Genomic DNA, 19,118 nt, shown 5'->3' with positions numbered 1-19,118 from the left:
AGGCCCAGGTCCCTCAGCTCAAGTGACTGGCAAATGAAGATAACCCCTGTGACCCTGGCAGAAAGGAATGAGAAGTCCCTTCCTTCTGACTGGGCTTGGTGAACTGGATAGGGGGTGTCAGCTAGAAGCCCTGGAGCCACTCCTCCCCGAGGGAACTACCCACTGGAGTTAAAAGGACCCAGAGATGGAGAGCCACAGCTGAATACTGAAGCACCTGGATCTAGCCGTGCCTGAAGTCAGACCGTACCCCTGGACATTTCAGTTCCTGAAGCTCACAAAGACTCTCTTCTGCTCCGGATGACTTGATTCAGGTGTGAGTCCAGTGCAACCCAGAGCGGCTTGGCTAGAAAACCCTCCCCCTCGAGGATGGAGGTTGGGGCCTCTTGGGCAACACTAGGAATTCCAGGAATGAGGGTGAGCAGCTCAGTGAGGCCGGGAGGGGAAGATGGACCTGCAGACACCCAGCAATCATTGAGGGTGGAGGCTGGGCCATGGGACCACTGGGTCTGAAGTGCCCACCTCCCCACTGCCTCCCCCAAGTCCCTCCTGGCCCTGACATACGACAACACCCAGAGGCATCTGGAGCCTGCCAGCAATTGCCCCAAGAAGTCTTTATTGGCCCCCAGGGCCCTGATTCAGCTTCAATGCAGGGGCCACCCAGTAACCCCAGTGAGGGTGGTAGTCTCCTCTGTTCTCGAAGAAGTCTGTTTTTCCAGAAAATAAAAAGTCCAGGGGGTGGGCTGGGGGAGGTACCCCCCCACCGACCCACCGCATCTCCTCCAGGTCACTGGAGGGTCAGGGTGCTCTGGTCCCTCTCCCACTAGAACTTCTGGTTCTTGCTCAGCCGGTTGTGGCGCCAGATGTTGTGTTTCCGCAGCAGCCGCCAGTACTCCCGGGTCTCAGGGTCCAGCTCCTCCAGATTCTTAGGGGGACCCACGTTCATCTGGAACAGCCTGACGGGGAGTGGGCAGAGTCGGGGTTGCAGAGCAGCCCCCTTCCCCGCGGCTCCCCCACCCCAGACCCCCTGACCTCAGGGCAGTCCCTCCCCACCCTGAGGACATGGAACAAGGGAGCACCCCTATCCCAAGGGTGCTGGGATCTGAGGTGGGCGCACGCCAAACCTTCTGCCTCCTGGCCTTTGTCCGTGCCGCCTGCCCACCTGTAAGGCCTCCCCACCCACTCGCTCAACCTTTCTAAACCTTCCCCAGCTTGAAGGATTGGCACGTGGCAACAGCTTCTGCATCCTGCCACTGCTCTCAGGGCCAAGAGCAAAAATTCCCCCTGCAGCCCCCTGAAAGCTGGGCTCCATCAAGTTCCTGCCCTGTCTCGCCCTACTCTCCATCTTGCCTCCCGGGGTCCACTAAGAAACCAGGTGCAGTTCTGCCTGGAGCCTGTGCACTGGCTGTTCCTGCCCACCTCTAACGCTCTGTCCACCCACTCAGGTCGACTCACACACCACCTCCCCAGGGAAGCCCTCCCGGATCCTCAGATTCGGTTAGCCAGGCCCTCCTTACCCAGTCCTGGCACACTCACCACTCTGGGTACTCGGAATCCGGCTTCAGGACCACATCCTGGCCCTCCTTGTAGATGTTGACACCCATGGCGTGCGTGGTGAGCCGGATGGGGTCTGTACACACCTCTGGGTCCTTCAGGGCCTCACCGACCACAGCACCTTTGCCCCCCTTAATGACTACGGTGGGGGAGAATCATTTCAGCCCAGCTCCACCCTCGGGAGGCCAGCCGTCCCTTTCTGCCCTGGCTGGACCCTGTCTGCTGCATTCAAAATGATTTTAACTGGGACACGGATAGTGCATTAAATGACACTGATATTCAGAGAAACCAAGTCATTCCTCTTCAATCCCATTTTCATTCCTTCTCTTTATCTCACGAAAAAAGAGCCTCCGCTGGCTGCTCTGTGTCTTTAAAACCTCACGTCTGCCAAATCCCTCCTTACAACAAAGGAGATTGGGCAAGGCTGTATCCAAAGAAAATTTAAATATCCTTGTTTTGGTTTTAATACTTAGATGGGCCCCAATTTCTGGTGATAACCTGCCAAAGGTGACTAATTTGGAAGCAGAAACGTCACAGGGACCCAAGTCCATGACCTACTCCTACCCCCGCCCCGACATTAAAAACAAAAAAACAAAAAAAAAACTTGGGCCTGCGCAGAGTCCAATCGCGCCCTAGGTACCTCAAACTGCGCCTGCGCAAACAGCTTAGCCTCTACGCTTGCGCGCTGACTCTAGGACGTGCCTCCCCAACCAGCGCTTGCGCACTACCAACTCCCCAATGTCCCTACCATTCTCATCTTCGTCCCTCCTAACCCAGCTCACCCGGTCTCTTGGCATAATCTCGTACATGGAGTCTTACAGAAGCGGCGGGGTCCGGGAGCTCCCGAACCCGCCAGCCGGCCGAGCTCCACGTAGCACCTAAGAGGCGTCTGGCCGCCATGACGTATCCCGGCCGCCTGCACGTTCACGTTTCCGGAGGACGTCTGCGGCCGAGGGGTGCTTGGGAGTTGTAGGCTCCTAAAGATTTATGGGAAATGTATTATTCCGGCCGTAAGCATATGTTAATTGTGATTTCTTTAAACTTTTGTAGATATCCCCAGGTACTGCACGAGGCGACTTCCAAAGGATGTCTGACTTCTTGCCCTTCAGTTACTTATCACTTACTTTAAGTATCACAACTTATACATCCTTGATTCTAGTCAATGAGCAATTACTGAAAACCTAAAACTAATAAAAGTTAACACCATTATTAGGCTCATTATTTTCTAAATCTATTGCTAAATCTGTAACCAGCTCGATTTCGTTTAATTAGGAGGTAGGTGCTATTATTATACCCAGTTTACAACTGAGGAAGCCGGAAGTTTAGGGAGGTAAAGTTAAGCCAGGCGAGCCATGCGGCCGCCCTACTGAGTGCCACACCGGAGGTCTGTCTACAATATGGTTCCCTCGTCGCTTCCGGTGTCCCTGGAGTCGAAAGGGTCCGCCTTTCACGTTCCTTTAGTATTTTCCAGTCCTATTTCTTCCCATCTGCCATCCCTTGGAATAATGAGCAAAGCCGTAGCAGTCAAGCAGTGGCTCTAAACCGCACTTTGCAGTTCAGGAAACAGGCTCAGAAGCCAGCCCGAGCTTTCACTGTGCGTAAATGAAGGTTCCGGACTCGAACTCACGGTCCCAACATCTAACGCCCCCGCGCGGCCAGGCTGGCTGAGAGAACTACATTTCCCAGCAAGCCCCGCGGGCGTGCGCATGCCCAGTGGTCCAGGAGTGCTGCGCGGACAGATCTGCCAGCGCCCAGTCCGGGAATTGGCGAGCGGCGGCGACTGGCAGGACCGGACAAGCCAGGGAGCGGGGTTCTGGGGGCCGCGCGGGTTGAGGCCACCTCGGTTTGGGAAGTGAGTGTGCCGGCGGAGCAGAGCGGGGTCTGGAGCCAGCGCCTGAGGTCACGGGTCTGAAGTCTTGAGTCTGGGGTCCGCTAGAGGACTGGGGTCTTAACTCAGCTTTAGGCTCGAATTGTGTCTTCAGGTTGCGTCTGAGTGGACCTCAGTCTGGGGTCTGAGTCTGGGGTCGATCTTGAGGGTGGCATTGGAGGTTTTGAGATGAGAGTCCGTTTTCTGGCATCTTGGAACTGTAGTATTAAGTCTGGAATTCTGAGTCTCAAGTCTTGGACTGAGGTCTTGAGTTCTGCGTCTCGGCGACCTACACCGGTCGGGTCTATATAGTCAGAGTATGTCTCCAGCCTCCACATCTCCGGGGAGGAAGACTTGGAAGAACCAGGACTGGGGTGAACAGGGTTCACGGATGGGGAGAGGTCTGGAGCAACGGGTACAGGGGAATCCCCCGGGGTTTGGAGCCTGGGAAGCCACAGCCTTGCAGCTGCTCATTCTGCACCTCAGTTTCCTCGTCTGTAAAATGAGGATCATAGCAGAACCTTCCTTGTGGGGTATGATGGGGATTAAATTATGTGTTCTGTATGAATACATACCAGGTGAGAGCCTGGTACCAAATTGGAAGCCAGGAAATCTCATCTTTGATTCTCTCTTTCAGATGCTGGCTTGAGCCCAGGGTCCAGGCATGGAATTCCTGACAACCTCCCAACCCCCTCCAGGACCTCCAGCCATGGACTTGGAGGAGCCCAGGGACACACTTTCACCCTCTCAGGACCTCACCCCTGATTGCCCGTGGGACCCGGCACCAGGAGGCCCCGGCAGCCTGAGTCAGATGGAACTTGATGGGCTAAATATTCAGGACCTGCTGCAACAGTTTGAAGCTCTGCCAGGTGATCTGGTGGGCCTGTCCCCAGACGGACCCCCGTGCCCCTTGCACATTGCCACTGGCCATGGCCTGGCCTCTCAGGACATCACCGATGCCCATGGGCTCTTGTCCGCCGAGGCTGGCCGGGAAGACTTGCTGAGCCTCTTGCAGCAAGACGAACGCCCTCCTTCCCAGTCAGGTCCTCAGGAACCTCCGGACCCTGCTCCTCGCCTGTTGCAGCCCCCTGATGACCCAGAGGGGGATATGGCCCCCCAGGAGTGGGCAGAAGGAGCCTCTGTCGAGCAGGACGAGGGCAGGAGCTCAAGCAGCTCCCCAGAACTCTGGCTGGAGACAGTACCTCTGGTCACTTCTGAAGAGCCACCTGCCAGTGCCCAGGTAGAACCCACCCCGCCCCCCCAGACCGCTCCACTGCTGGGAGCCAAACAGGAGGACTCAGGCCTACCCCTCTTCTGTCTTCTTCCAGAGCCCTGAGACCCTGGCTTCCTACCCTGCCCTCCAGGAGGGTGAGTGTCCCGCCCACCCTGGCCCCCGGGACTTCGGGGTTTCAGAACAGCCCGACTCAAGCTCCCAGAACCTGGCACAAAGTTTGCCAGTAACGAGTTGCTTCTAGAGAGACTCTGAGGTTGGGTTCGAGTAGATTCCAGACAACTGAAAGAAGAGAGACAGTCCTGAGAATGTTCTAGAATGAATAGGGAGCGTTAGGGCAGACTTGGCAAATTGTAGCACTTGATTCTAGAGCAAGGGTTGGTAAATTACCATCCGTGGACTTTCTGGCATGTTTTGTGAGCTAAGACGGCTTCTGCATTTTATTTATTTATTTTTTAATTAATTAATTTATTTTTTGCCATGCCGTGCAGCATGTGGGATCTTAGTTCCCCAACCAGGGTTCGAACCTGCGCCCCCCTGCAGTGGAAGTGCGAGTCCTAACCACTGGACCGCCAGGGAAGTCCCATGCATTTTTATTTTTATTTTATTTTATTATTTTTTTTAAATTTATTTTTGGTTGTGTTGGGTGTTCATTGCTGCTCATGGGCTTCCTCTAGTTGCGGTGAGCAGGGGCTGCTCTTCATTGCGGTGCGCGGGCTTCTCATTGCAGTGGCTTCTCTTGTTGCAGAGCACGGGCTCTAGGCGCGCAGGCTTCAGTAGTTGTGGCATGTGGGCTCAGTAGTTGTGGCTCGCTGGCTCTAGAGCACAGGCTCAGTAGTTGTGGTGCACGCGCTTAGTTGCTTCATGGCATGTGGGATCTTCCCAGACCAGGGCTCGAACCTGTGTCCCCTGTATTGCCAGGCAGATTCTTAACCACTGGGCCACCAGGGAAGCCCCCATGCATTTTTAAATGGTTGAAAAAACTTGAAAGAAGAACATTTCTTGACAGGTGAAAACGATAGGCAATTCAGATTTCAGTGTCCGCAAATAAAGTTTTATCGGGACAGAGTCACGCCCATTCATTAGCGTGTTGTCGGTGGCAGCTTTCATATTACAATGGCCAGACTGAGTAGTTGCAATGGAGACCATCTGGCCCACAAAATAAAAAATATTTACTGTTTGGGCCTTTGCAGAAAAGTTTGCCAATCTGCTCTCAAGGCATGAGAAGTACCTGTTCTGGCCACCTGGAATGTTCTAGAACATTCTCCCCCACACTATCTGAGGCTCTAGGTCAAAGAACAAGTTCTGTGGTTGTGGGAAAGGAAGCTGGTTTGAACTTGTAGTTCCAAGAAGGTTCTAGAGTCATGGGTGGAGCTGTGATTCACCTAGAGAGTTCCAGACCTAGCATTTTGCCTGTGGTTCTAGATTAAAGTGACCTCAGCTGATGAGGGTGTTCTGGAATGATGAACAGAGCTGTCAGGTTCTACTTAGACTGGGGAGTTCTAGAACCATGGAGTGAATAGAATTTATCTCTGGTTCTACACCTTTAGGAGCTGTACTAGAACTGGGCAGAACTGTCCAATTCAAGACAGTTCTACAGCTATACAACAGAAATAGAATTCGAGGCACATGTCACTTGAAATTTTTTAGTTATCCACATTAAAAAAGCAAACACTTTTTTAATTATCTTTATAACATTTTTATCTTTATCTTTAATAACATTTAAATTAAGCCCATATATTTAAAATGTTATTTCAACATACAATCAACAGTTTATAATTTTACATTTTTTTTATGAGGGTTTCTAAATCCGGCATGCATTTTACACTTACAGCACATCTAAGTCCAGACCAGCCACATTTCAAGTGCACAATACCCACATGTGCCTGGTGGCTACCATATTGGATGGTGCAGTTCTAGAACCCAGAGCAGAGTTATCTGTTGTTCTGGAATGCTTAGATCATGAAGGACAGTGGGCAGAACTGGCTATCCTTTAAGTTCACTGGAATGTGGTTTCATTCCCTGTGGCCTGTGGTTCTCCAAAAAGCAATAGCTATTGATTAGAATATTCTAGAATCACTGGCACTGCTGTCTGGCTCTAGGTTGCTCAGGGAATTCTAGAGCCATGGGGGCGAAGCTTTTTGTGGTTCTGGGCTGGGTTGGGGGGATTCTAGAACCATGAGCAGAGTTGGATTGTTCAGATCATTCTTGGAATTGCCCCGTGCATCTGCAGTTGTGAGTTATTGAGGGGGTTCTGGAACCACAGGAGGAGCTTCCCAATGCTGCATTGATCAAGACGTTCTGGAATCACGTAGTGGAAAAGTGTGATTCTGGAGCAGTGTTGGTTTCTAAAATCCCAGGCAGAATTCTGTGGTTTGAGACGTGTCAGGGTGTTCTAGAATCACAGATCAGGAACCACCTGGGTTTCTGGACAGTAGGAGAGTCTGAGGTATGTGGACAGTTGCCCCTTTCTACTCTGTCTGGGCAGTTCTATGACCACGGGGTAGAGTTGTCTGTGGTCCTGGGCCGATAGAGAATCCTAGAGCAGTGGGCAGAGCTGACTGGCTCTAGATTGATTGGGCTTCCAGAACCATCCAGCAGAGTTGACTATGGTTCTATAATGTCAAGGGTTTTAGAAATAGGAGTGGGACTGTCTGGTTTTAGCCTGACTCCTGGAATTCTAGCCACACAGGGCGGCGCTGGGTGTGGGCACAAGAGCTGCTTCTGGCTCTGGTTCTGGATACAGAGCCTGCTCCTGAAACCGCGTCCTCTGCCCGGGAGTCCTTGAGCTGTGGGCAGAGCCAGCTCTAGACTGACGGAGGGCTCTACATCCATGAGGGCCGAGCCACTGACCTGTGGCTCTGGCTGATGGGGTGGCTCTGGGGCCGTGGGCAGGCGTGTGTGGCTCCAAGTGCCAAGCCGCGGGGCAGAACTCTCTGTGCTTCCAGACCATTCAGGGCTCTGGGCAGAGCCCACAGGGGTGGACGAGCCTGGCAGAGGTTCTAGGGGGCTGACCCGTCTCTGCTGTCGCCCTCAGCGTCCGGCCCCTGTGACCACGAAGACCTCCTAGATGGTGTCATATTCGGGGCCAAATACCTGGGCTCCACCCAGCTGGTGTCTGAGCGAAACCCGCCCCCCAGCACGCGCATGACGCAGGCCCAGGAGGCCATGGACCGCGTCAAGGTGAAGCCAGGGGCCGGCAGGTGGGTGGGCGGGTAGGTGGGCTGCAGGCCGGGTTCCCCGAGGCCCTCTGAGCCTGGCGGGTCAGAGTCTGGGTCTTTGGGGGCTTCCACGTCCCACCCCGCCCCCCACAGGCCCCCGATGGGGAGACCCAGCCAATGACAGAGGTAGACCTCTTCGTCTCCACCAAGAGGGTCAAGGTTCTGACGGCTGACTCCCAGGTACGGGGCCCAGGCCTGGCCTCTGGGGCGTGGGCGCCTCCACTGCCGAGCGAGGCCCCCGCAGCCCACCCAGCCTGGTTTCCCCACCCCCTCCAGGAGGCCCTGATGGACCACGCCCTGCAGACCATCTCCTACATCGCTGACATCGGCAGCATCCTGGTGCTCATGGCCCGGCGGCGGCTGGCCCGGCGGCCGGCACCCCAGCCCCACAGCCGCCGGCTCTACAAGATGATCTGCCATGTTTTCCACTCAGAGGACGTGAGCAGCGGGCTCCGGGTGTCCTGAGGGCGAGGGGGAACTCACAGTGGCCCCTGCTCTCCACCAAAGCCCCACCTGGTCGCACTGTCACCCCAGCGTCCTTCCGTCCTCACCCTCCTGAAGGCCCTGAGCCATATATTCCAGGCCTTCCTGTAAGAGCCTCAGACTGGCAGCTGTCTCCCCAAACCCTCCCTGCCCCAGGCCTGTCTCCCTTCCCCTCCCCCTAGATGCTCGGCCAGCAGCTGGCAGGTCAGTCCCACTTGGGGGTGGATGGGCTGGTAGTAGGGATGTCAGTGGCTGGGGGGGACCTGAAGGAGGTGGGGGGGACCCCCAGAGAGGTGCCGCTCACCCCACAGGCCCAGCTCATCGCCCAGGCCATCGGCCAGGCCTTCGCCGTGGCCTACAGTCAGTTCCTGCGGGAAAGTGGGATCAACCCCAGCCAGGTGGGCTCCCAGCAGAGCCAGGGTGCCACGGGCCCCGGCCACCTCCACAACGGGGACCTCGACCACTTCTCCAATAGCGAGAACTGCAGGGAGGTGAGCAAGTGGGTCCCCCACCCCGGCCCACCAAGTGGCCCTGAAGCCCTCCCGCGCCCCCCACCCACCTCCTCCTGCCTCCTCCAAGCAGCCCTCAAGTGCCACCTGTGACCCCCCAGGTGTGCATCGAGAAACGCCGGGGTGAGGGTCTGGGCGTAGCCCTGGTGGAGTCGGGCTGGGGTTCCTTGCTGCCCACGGCCGTCATCGCCAACCTGCTGCACGGGGGCCCCGCCGAGCGCTCAGGGGCCCTCAGCATTGGAGACCGCATCACCGCCATCAACGGGACCAGCCTGGTGGGGCTGCCCCTGGCCGCCTGCCAGGCTGCCGTCCGCGTGAGTCCTCCGGGGTGGCCGGGGCAGAGGGCCTGCGAGGGCCCCCCAGATGGCAGTCCCCCCCTCCCCACACGGCCGGGAAAGTGAGCCCGAGGCCAGGTCTCTGTGTCTCAGTCCAGAAGGGGCAAGTAGAGCTTCAAGTCCTACCCGCACCCGTGCACTCTGGGAAACCGAGGCTCAGAGAGGGTAAGTCCAGGGACACCACTCTGGTGCGGGAGCAGGATTGGAACACAAGGCCTGTCCTCTGTGCCATGAGGCAGCAAGTGTATTCTTGAGTCTTGACCCTCGTTGCCCAGACGGGGAGACTGAGGTCCAGAGATGGGGAGGGGCCTGGCCAGGCCAGAAGGGCAAGTCTGACGCGGTTCACGCAGTGTGTTACTGAGTGCTTGTAACCCTGCCTTGTGGGCACTGCTAGAACCTTGCTTTTGACCATGAGGAAACTGAGGCCCAGGGAGGTGAGAGGTGGCACAGCTCTGACTCCAAGACCACCCAGCTCTGGCCTGCATTCTTAACCACTTCTCAAGGGGTCTTGTAGAATCTGTAGGTTCCATTTTATGAGTGGGTAAACAGGCCCAGGAGGGGCTGCAGCCCAGCAGGAAGTTTGGCAGCCCCCCCGGAGGCCCAGCCAGGCCAACAGCCCCCATCCTGTACAGGAGGTGAAGTCTCAGACGCTGGTGACCCTGAGCATCGTCCACTGCCCGCCGGTCACCACGGCCATCATCCGCCGGCCCCACGTCCGCGAGCAGCTGGGCTTCTGCGTGGAGGACGGCATAGTGAGTCCCCAGCCCGCGGACCCGGTGGGGGGTGGGGGGTGGGCAGCCCCAGGCGTGGCCCCCTGGGCAGCGTGGCCCTTCCTGTCCCCCCAGATCTGCAGCCTCCTCCGGGGTGGCATTGCCGAGCGCGGGGGCGTCCGCGTGGGGCACCGCATCATTGAGATCAACGGGCAGAGTGTGGTGGCCACGCCCCACGCCCGCATCATTGAGCTGCTCACGGAGGCCCACATTGAGGTGCGCTGCGCGGGGGTGGGGGGGTGGGGTGGGCGGGGTCTGAGTGGGAGGAGGCCGCCTCCAGCTGCCGCCTCCTCTCCGCCCCTAGGTCCACATCAAGATGATGCCTGCTGCCACCTACCGCCTGCTCACAGGCCAGGAGCAGCCGGTGTACCTGTGACCGGCCACCTTCCCCCCACCACTGTGCCTTAGCCCCCGCCGGCCCCGGAACTCCGTCCGCGGACCCTCCTCGGCTGGCCAGGGCCCCAAAAGTTTCTTGGTTCTATATTATTTTCTTATGTAAAAAATTAAAAGCTTATTGAATGGGCAAAGTCTCAGATCTGGGTCTGTGGGGTTGAGGGAGGAAAGACAGCACCCTACTCTGGCCCCTTGTCCCTGGAAGTCACTAAAAGCCAGTGCTGTGAAAATACTCCATTTATTAAAGACCGGGCAGAGGGAGGCAGGTTTCCAGGTTCTGTGTGGGAAGCTGAGTCTCAGCTTCAGGGAGAAAAAGAGAGGACAGGCCAGCTGGCCACCTGGGAGGGGTCACAGGTCAGTGGCCGGTCCCCAGTCATAGCCATCTTCGTCAGAGGACTCCACATCTCGGGCTCGTGTAAACTTTTTCCTCAGAGCATCCCGCTCATATGTCCTGGGGATCAGAAAATAGAACAGAGGCTGTGGGTGGGGAGGGTGTGGACTTACCTACCATTATCTGAGTTGACTCTGGGCTAGGCACAGTGTGTGCAGTCAGAGATGAGCAAGACTTGACAAACTCCTACACATCCTTCAAAGCCTGCTCCAAATTCCCCTCTTTCAGGGAGCCCTCCCAATCCTCCCAGGAAGAGGATTCCTACTCCCATGGCCCTGACTATATGGGACTTGGAATAGCTCTGTCTGGCTCTGTCTCACTCAGTAGGCTCCCAACACCATGAAGGCATAGCTTGGTTCTAGGTCTCTTCTCCACCCCATACCCTGAGTCCCAGGGGGAGGGTTGAGGTCCCCCAATGTGGAGTACACGGGCTCTTACCGCATGCTGTCCTGTCGCCGTTGACCCTGTGGGTGGTGGCCATCCACCTTGCAGAGGGAGAAAGGAGGTTAACACTTATCCCCCAAGTATGATAAACTGGGATGAGTAACCACTCCATCCCACCTCCCCACCTTTGCCCCCGACAGTGCTACCCACAGGCTTTCTCCTTGCCCCCACAGAAGTCTGGAGCTCATCCCCAATTTTAAATGAGAAAACAGCCTGGGACAGGGGAAGGCCTTGGCTGTGATCTCCCAGTCTGTCAGCAAAGGGGCAGTGGGGTTTCCCATCTGTGACTTTCCTCAGAGGGCTGTTGTCAGGAGTTCATAAATGAATTCGTATATGTCAAGTGCTTAGAGGAGAGCCTGCCCCATAATCAGGATGCCATGGACAGTTGAGCGGGTCGGGTACTGCGCAACCCCACGGAGCACCATTCTACCAGAGACATAGACTCGTACATTTTTACATTTCCCTAGAGAGGGTCTGGAGGAATTTGTCAAATTCACAGAAAGGCACCTTGGAGGCTGAGGCAGCCGCACAGAGAATAAGTGCTAAGTCAATATTTGTTATTGTTAAACACCCGACTCCCATGGGCCGGGACTTGGACTAAGTGTATTCTGTTTAAACAACAAACTTGTGGGAATTCCCTGGTGGTCCAGTGGTTAGGACTCTGAGCTTCCACTTCAGGGGGCCCAGGTTCGATCCCTGGTCAGGAAACTAAGATCCCACAAGCTGCGTGGCCAAAAAACAAAACAACAACAACAAAATAACAAGCTTGTGACGTCAAGACTTTACCATCAATCCCTGTATCTCAGATAAGGAAACTCATGCAGAGGTTAAATATTTGCTTTAAGTGACTCAGTGGTTCAAGTACCCTAGATCAAGGTCCAAGCTACTGATCTGGTCGGGGAAGTATCTGTTCCTCGACATCCTGGCAGAAAATAGGCTCCCTAGGTGTCCCAGCCCCATCCCGAGACCCTTGCTGGGGCCAGCCTGGTGCTCTGCTCACCTGGGTCCCCTGGTGACCCGAGGATCTCCCGTGATCTTGCAGGATCCGAGGCTCATCCTCCAGCACGGGCTCCGAGGACCGGGCCAGGGCTGGCGCCGGGGGCCCCTCGTCCACGTCCATGTGGGGCCCACCCTCGCCATCCGTGTAGCCCTCGCCGTCCGTGTAGACGCCGCCCTCGCCGTCTGTCTCATAGTCGCTGTTGAGCCGGCTGTCACAGCTCAGATCCGCGGAGCTGTCAGCCAGGCTGCGGTAAGGGAGGTCCAGGTTGTCCTCTGAGGAACTGTCCAGCTGCGGGTGCACATGGCCTGGCTGAGCCGAGCCCCGGCCCTCCCTGATCTTAAGAGAAAACCCCGGACCCGGGACACCACCTTCCAAACTCCAGTCCTCAACCTCAAATTGAGCCTTAACCCTTGACCCCAAGGTGAGTTCTGACCATTGACCTTGGTCCAGACTGAGACCCCAAATCTGAGCTGAGCCCCAACCCTGACTCCAGCGTCAGGAGAAGACCCCAATCCCATCTCACCCCAGGAACCAGGTCCAGATCCTAGCTCAGGTCAAATCTGGGCCTTGGCCATGGCCCCTAACCCAGCCCTAACTGCGACTGTTCCCAAACCCTCACAGGTACCTGGTCCTCGGCCGTCCAGATGGGCCGCGTCTGCTGCTCGCGGATGACAGCCTTGAGCTCTTTGTACCAGGAGTCGCTTGTGCCCTGCAGGGGGATGGTGGCTGCGGGTGGTGGGGAGGGGCATCAGCATGGCTGGAGACTCAGGCCAGGACCCACCGCCCACCCCAGACCCTAAGCTCCCACCCCACCTGTGAAGAGGTGGTCACTGTGCTTCCTCAGCTTCTGGGCCTGAGCGTAGAGGCGGCGGGAACTGCGGCGGGAGGCGGGGGCCAGCCACTGGCGCAGTGCCTTGAGGGCTGTCCGGCTCTCGGGGACACAGAAGACCACGATTGGGTAGTACTGCACGTAGTTAAGGCGCTCAATGGCTGAGGGTGTCACGTCCAGGAGTGCGTGTTTGTCCTGGGCCGGGCCAATGTTGGGGGCCGTGGGGGAGGGAGACAGAGAGACAGTGGAGGGAAAAACACCCAGAGACAGAGCATCAGAGACAGGTGAAGAATCAGAGAGAAAGAGATGAAGAGTCTGAGGTCAGAGTGGACCCCAGCCTCTCACATCTGCAGGCCAGCATGTTGGGGTGGGGCTTGGTGATAGCCCAGGCCACAGTGTCTTGAGCACCAGAGCCCCAGTTTGAGTCTCTGCCTCTTCCCAAGACTTGCTGCTGTGTGACTCTGGGCAGGCTCTGTCTCCCTCAAGTCCCCCACATCACAAAGCCTCCAAGAGGGGGAAAACCACACTTGCGGGGTGTGGGGCCAGAACAGGTTGGAGACCTGGGCCTCGGTTTCCCCATCCGTGAAATGGGACCCACAGCAGAGCCTTGCTTACTTTCTCTGCAATCACCCGCACGGTGTCCAGTTTGATGATCTTGGAGGGGCTGTCGGTCCTTGACATGCTCTCTGTGGAGGGGAGAGGCGACTGGCAGCTTCGGGAGGGCAGTCCACTGGCCCTTCAAATTCATGTCTCCCTGCCCCTCCCCTGCTCAAGAACCCACCATGGCTCCCCATGGCCCTTGAGAGAAATCCTAACGCCAGCAGCAGCAGCAGCAGCTCCTGCTGGCCCCGCTCCTGACACCACACTGGGTCCCCTCCTGACCACGACCCTCACCTCCTCCTCCTGAACTGGAGTGGCTGTTACTGGCAGATGGGGAAACTGAGCCAGGGACATACGATCACAAGCTCAGAGTCACTGAGCCAACGACTGGCATGATGGGGAGACGGATGCATGGTCTGTGCTCCACACACTCACTTTCCCAGGCTCGGTCCCGACTCTGGGCCTTTGCTTGGGCTGTGACCCGAAAGAAGCTACTCTCCCATCCCCTATGTGTCCTCTAGGACATGAGATGGAGTACTGCTTCCTCTAGGAAGCCCTCCTAGATAGCATGGCAGCTGAGGGAGAAGGCACGCTGGGGCCTAAAAGGAAGGGGACACATACTTGCCTTTTTTCTCTTTGTTGTGGTAAAATGTGTGTAACATAACATGTACCACCTTAACCATTTTTAAGCGCACGGATCAGTGGCATTAAGTGCATTCACACTGTGGTGCAACCATCCCCACCATCTGTCTCCAGAACTTTCTCATCTTCCCAAACTGAAACTCTGTCCCCATGAAACACTGACTCCCCATCCCCCTCCCCCAGCCCCTGGCCCCCACCATCTACTTCCTGTCTCTGTGGATGTGACCCCTCTAGGGACCTCCTGTGAGTGGAATCAGACAGTGTTTGTCTTTTTGTATCTGACTTATTTCACTGAGCATCATGTCTTCAATGTTCATCCATGTTGTACTGAGTGTCAGAATTTCCTTCCTTTCTTAAGGCTGAATAATATTCCACGGTGTGCATGGAGCACGTTTTATTTATCCATCACCTGTCGATGGACACCTGGGTTGTGTCCATCTTTTGGCTGCCGTGAATCATGATGAATCTTCATGTACAAGTATCTGTTCTAGTTGCAGCTTTCAGTTCTTTTCACATGTCACAAAAAAAATGTTTTAACTTCTTTTTAACCATTTAAAATATATCAATACCATTCTTGGGCTTCCCTGCTGGCGCAGTGGTTAAGAATCCGCCTGCCAATGCAGGAGACACGGGTTCAAGCCCTGGTCCAGGAAGATCCCACACGCCACGAAGCAACTAAGCCCGCGCGCCACAACTACTGAGCCCGTGTGCCACAACTACTGAAGCCCGTGCGCCTAGAGCCCATGCTCCACAACAAGAGAAGCCACTGGACTGAGAAGCCCACGCACCTCAACAAAGAGTAGCCCCCACTCACCGCGACTAGAGAAAAGCCCACGCGCAGCAACGAAGACCCAATGCAGCCAACAATCAATAAATAAATAAATAAAAGAGCCACACCTATTTCAAAAATAAAATAAAATAAAAATATATATCAATGCCATTCTTTTTTTTCTTAATTTATTTATTGTTGGCTGCCATTGGGTCTTCGTTGTGGCACATGGGCTTTCTCTAGTTGCAGTGAGCGGGGGACTACTCTCCATTGCGGTGCATGTGCTTCTCTCATTGTGGTGGCTTCTCTTGTTGCAGAGCACAGGCTCTAGGCGCACGGGCTTCAGTAGTTGCAGCACGTGGGCTCAGTAGCTGTGGCTCGCGGGCACTAGAGCTCAGGCTCAGTAGTTGTGGCGCACAGGCTTAGTTGCTCCGTGGCATGTGGGACTTCCCAGACCAGGGCTCGAACCCGTGTCCCCTGCATTGGCAGGTGGATTCTTAACCACTGCCCCACCAGGGAAGTCTCTGAATACCGTTCTTAATTAGCAGGCTGAATAAAAACAGCCATATTTGGCCCAGGAGCTGTAATTTGTTGATTCCCTACTCTAGCTTAATTGTTCCTGCAGTTGTTCATTTTTGGTCTCCTCAGGAGACCCTGTGTATTTGTTCGATGCTGTGTCTATAGCTCAATAGACAAATTTCTTGAACAAATAGACAACTGGCAATTGTCCAATTGGCTCCATTGGCAATGGCTGCTTGGTGAACTGCGTTAAGAAGGATTCTGAGGCTCTATCCAGGTAAAGGGTGGCAAGATTGTTTGAGGATGTCTGGCCCAGGGGTTGGAGGGGCTGCTGGCGGCTGATCTGCCTCATGTTTGGCATGGTTGTTCTTACTCTTTCCCCCAAACAGCATCATTAGCAGCCCCCTTATCAAGCTGCCTCAACCTGGGAAAGGGTTATGAAATGATTCACCAGTGAGGTTGCTATGAGACCTGGTTTCTCACCTGCAATTTCAAACTCATCAGGCATCTCAGCAGTCAACTTCTGCATAGCAATGTCAGCCACAGGTCCCAGGATCACCACCGGGCGCTTGAAACTGGCTGCGGGGCAGAGAATCAATGACAAGAATCAGGATCCCATGTGGGGCAAAGGCTGCTAGCTTCTTGTGCAACTGCCTCTCCACTTTCTCCATAGTAGATCTAGCCAGGCCCACAGCTGCCCAGCTAACGACTACAACTCCCAGCCTCCCTTGAAGCTAAGGATGGCCATGTGACTACATCCTGACCAATGGGATGCAAGCAGAATGATGTGTGAAATCTGGGTTGTATCCTTCAAGGGGAGGTGTGAGACCTCTTGGCCTTCTCATACTGGGACTGTTACTTGAAAAGGAAACTCCTTGTTTATACAGTTTGGGGTCTGTCAGAGCAGCTGAACCCAGCTAACTCAGTGATTGGCAACCACCATTACAACCCTCAGGCCACATCTGATCCACTGCCTGTTTTTGTAAATAAAGTTTTATTGGCACAAAGCCACATCCAGCATGTCCCCTCTCTCCTGCCTTCCTGCGGAGTTGAGTCATTTGGACAGAAACCATCTGGCCTGTAAAGCCTAAAATACTGTCTCGCCCTTTGCAGGAAGAGCTTGTTTGACCCCTGGCCTCACCAATACTCCCTTTTACCAGTGAGGAAGTGGGTGCAGAAGGCATCTTGGCCAGAGAAAAGCGAGTAAGCAGACCACTCTTTACACCTGACCCTTCTCTTTTTCTCCTCTCCTTCTCTCTTGCTCTTAAAAACTTGATATGTTCAGATTTCTAAACTTTCGTTGGCTGGGGGTGGAAATTAAGTACGTAGCCTTTTATGTTTGAGTCTTTTTCGTCTGGACGATGGACCAGCAGCTGCTCAGCCCTTTCCCGTCCTGGCTCACCTGCTATTTCCACCCTCCCGCCATTTTCTTTAAAAAGCCTCAGCACCTGGTTTTAATCCTTCTGCCCTGAGGCTGTGGGCAAGCGCTTAATCTCTTCCCTTCCTGAAATCTGAATGAGGTGTATTTTTACCCCTGGTTCTCGGGTAGGGAAAGGATCTATGTGCTGGTTTTGTGCGTGTGTATTTTCATCCTAAAGTAACCAAAAGGGGGTATTTTGGGTGGAAGGAGAGAGGTGAGGATTGTGGCTTCTGAACACTCTTACTTGAGGGCCCCCCTCGGCCCCTCCCACCCTGGCCCACCTTCTCGCAGCACCACGCGTTCATATGGCGGGTAATGACCCTGTCTGGTCAGAGCCGACAGATCCTCACGACTCCGATGGGTGGTCTTCTTGGCTCCCCGACGAAGACCCCTCAGCCGCCAGAACTCGGCCCGTGTGCTGGAGCCCGCCGAGGCTCCAGGCCCGACCCCCACGGCCCTCTGGGCAGCCTCCAGACTGGCCAGCTGCTCTGCCCTGGAGAGAAGAGAGGAGATGAGTGAGCACCGGGGTCCGGGGTCCAGGATCACAGCCCCAAAGATGTCCAAGGCCGAATCCCGGGAACTGTGACTATGTCAACTCTCACGGCAAAGGGGACTTTGCAGGTGGGGTTAAGGCCCCTGAGATGGGGATGACCCTGGATTTCCCGGGGGTCCTAGTGTCATCACAGGGTCCTTATAAGAGGGAGGCGGGAGGGTCAGAGGCAGAGAGAGACGGGAGATGCTGCACTGCTGGCTGTGAGGATGCAGAAGGGGACGCAAGCCAGGGGTGCGGCGCCTCTAGAAGCTGGAAAAGGCGGAACCGATGCTGCCCTGGAGCCTCTGGAGGAACCAGCCCTGCCCACGCCTGAATGTAGCCCCATCAGACTCATTTCTGACCCTAGAACATGAGAGGATAAAAGTGTGTTGTTCGAAGCCCCTAGGTTTGTGGTAATTTGTTACAGCACCTGCAGGAAACTCATACAAGCACTGACTGGTCAGCCCTGAGCCTTCTGCATGGCTCCCCGGAGGGAATCACCAAGGATGCTAAGTAGCGATGCTGTGTCCTGTCCCAGTGGGCGGTCCGCACCTGCTCTGGCTAGGGATGATGCCCCGCTCTTTTTCCCGGAGGTCACGCCCCATGCGCACCGCCAGCCAGTGGCCTCCGCGGGCGTGGCTCTGTCCAGGGCCGGGGTACAGTGTGTCCAGCACGTGGAAGACGTCTCCGCGGGTGAAGCCCAGGCCAGACGGCGGGCTGGGCTCCATCTCAAAGTGCATGCGGATGTAGAAGGAGTCGCCCACGCCGGACTGCACCATCTTCCGGAAGACTGTGGACAGGGAGGCTTCCTGAGCTAGCAGGGCCACAGCCCAGACCCGACCCCTCCCCAGGGCCTGGCCGTGGATCCCAGCTCCACGCTCACATACACACGCGCTCTCACACACTCACGCACATACACTCACACACACTCACTGTCCTGCTTCCTCTGCGTCACCAGTTCCACCTCCTCGCCCGGGGGCAGCTCCAGCAGGAACTGCACAGCCTCCTCCCGGGTCAGGTTCCGGAATGGAGTATCATTCACCTGCCGGGAAGTGGGTGCAGGGGTGGGACAAGGGCACAAGATCCCAGCTCTTCCTCCAGACAAAGCCCTCCACCCAGCTCCTTCCAGAGCTGCTGTCAAGAGCCCCAGAGATTGGGGGACGGCTTTCTGAAAGGGGCACTGCCCTGTGGCAGCCTGGGCATCACACACACACACACACGTGAAGGTCTGGCCCAGAAACCAGGATACAGGGAATGCAATCGGTACAGGCATAACCGAGGCTCTGCGTGTTGTCAACATCGAGACATGAGAACGAGGGGCCACAGCTGTGACAGGACCAGGACACTGGTGAGAATTTTGTGATACTTGAAAGAGTCAAGACAGACGTGCAGTCGTGACAGGGACACAATATACAGACCCGGACAGCAGGTCACAGACACTGATTATCATGGAGGTAAAGACACACAATGAAGGCGCGACCTGGATAAGGCCACGACCCGGACACGGGAGACTGGAGGTGGCACAGAAAGGGACTGTGGATGGACGCAGGGATCAAGGGTGTGGCCCAGGCAACATGGTCAGGACACGGTCAACTCAGTGACACAAACAAGG

At 55.7% G+C, this 19,118-nt stretch overlaps 3 protein-coding genes across 4 annotated transcripts in view; 1 reads left to right on the top strand and 2 right to left on the bottom strand.

Annotated features, from left to right (window-relative positions):
- Nucleotides 1-572: 572 nt before the first annotated feature.
- On the bottom strand, nt 573-2,479 carry MRPL54 (mitochondrial ribosomal protein L54). Its single transcript, XM_082651264.1, has 3 exons — nt 2,334-2,479; nt 1,534-1,690; nt 573-953 (listed from the first exon to the last, which is right to left on the bottom strand). Exons 1-3 carry the CDS (start codon nt 2,449-2,451, stop codon nt 821-823), a joined length of 408 nt encoding a protein of 135 aa, XP_082507390.1. The 5' UTR covers nt 2,452-2,479; the 3' UTR covers nt 573-820.
- An 816-nt stretch (nt 2,480-3,295) lies between these two features.
- APBA3 (amyloid beta precursor protein binding family A member 3) lies at nt 3,296-10,482 on the top strand. Of its 2 annotated transcripts, XM_082651901.1 has the most exons (11): nt 3,296-3,403; nt 4,056-4,658; nt 4,747-4,786; nt 7,687-7,832; nt 7,964-8,050; nt 8,147-8,308; nt 8,665-8,844; nt 8,964-9,176; nt 9,830-9,949; nt 10,043-10,183; nt 10,272-10,482. In XM_082651901.1, the coding sequence occupies exons 2-11, from the start codon at nt 4,083-4,085 to the stop codon at nt 10,341-10,343; spliced, it is 1,737 nt and encodes a 578-aa protein (XP_082508027.1). In that variant the 5' UTR covers nt 3,296-3,403; nt 4,056-4,082; the 3' UTR covers nt 10,344-10,482. The 2 variants fall into 2 exon arrangements, with proteins under 2 accessions (XP_082508027.1, XP_082508026.1); XM_082651900.1 differs by having other exon boundaries at nt 9,830-10,183.
- Nucleotides 10,483-10,615: 133 nt separating this feature from the next.
- Nucleotides 10,616-19,118, bottom strand: part of TJP3 (tight junction protein 3) — a 29,403-nt gene continuing 20,900 nt past the window's right edge. Inside the window, exons 12-21 of the mRNA XM_082652118.1 lie at nt 18,440-18,548; nt 18,059-18,296; nt 17,256-17,467; nt 16,038-16,133; nt 13,640-13,710; nt 13,009-13,219; nt 12,821-12,921; nt 12,196-12,483; nt 11,190-11,236; nt 10,616-10,811 (exon numbers count right to left, since the gene is read on the bottom strand). Of these exons, the coding sequence (XP_082508244.1) occupies nt 10,709-10,811; nt 11,190-11,236; nt 12,196-12,483; nt 12,821-12,921; nt 13,009-13,219; nt 13,640-13,710; nt 16,038-16,133; nt 17,256-17,467; nt 18,059-18,296; nt 18,440-18,548 (1,476 nt within the window). The 3' untranslated portion in view covers nt 10,616-10,708. The remainder of the gene's footprint in view (nt 10,812-11,189; nt 11,237-12,195; nt 12,484-12,820; nt 12,922-13,008; nt 13,220-13,639; nt 13,711-16,037; nt 16,134-17,255; nt 17,468-18,058; nt 18,297-18,439; nt 18,549-19,118) is intronic.

The sequence above is a fragment of the Grampus griseus genome (assembly GCF_964374135.1).
Source record: "Grampus griseus genome assembly, chromosome: 3".
Taxonomy (NCBI): Eukaryota; Metazoa; Chordata; class Mammalia; order Artiodactyla; family Delphinidae; genus Grampus; species Grampus griseus.
This window is presented reverse-complemented; position numbering and strand designations above follow the sequence as displayed.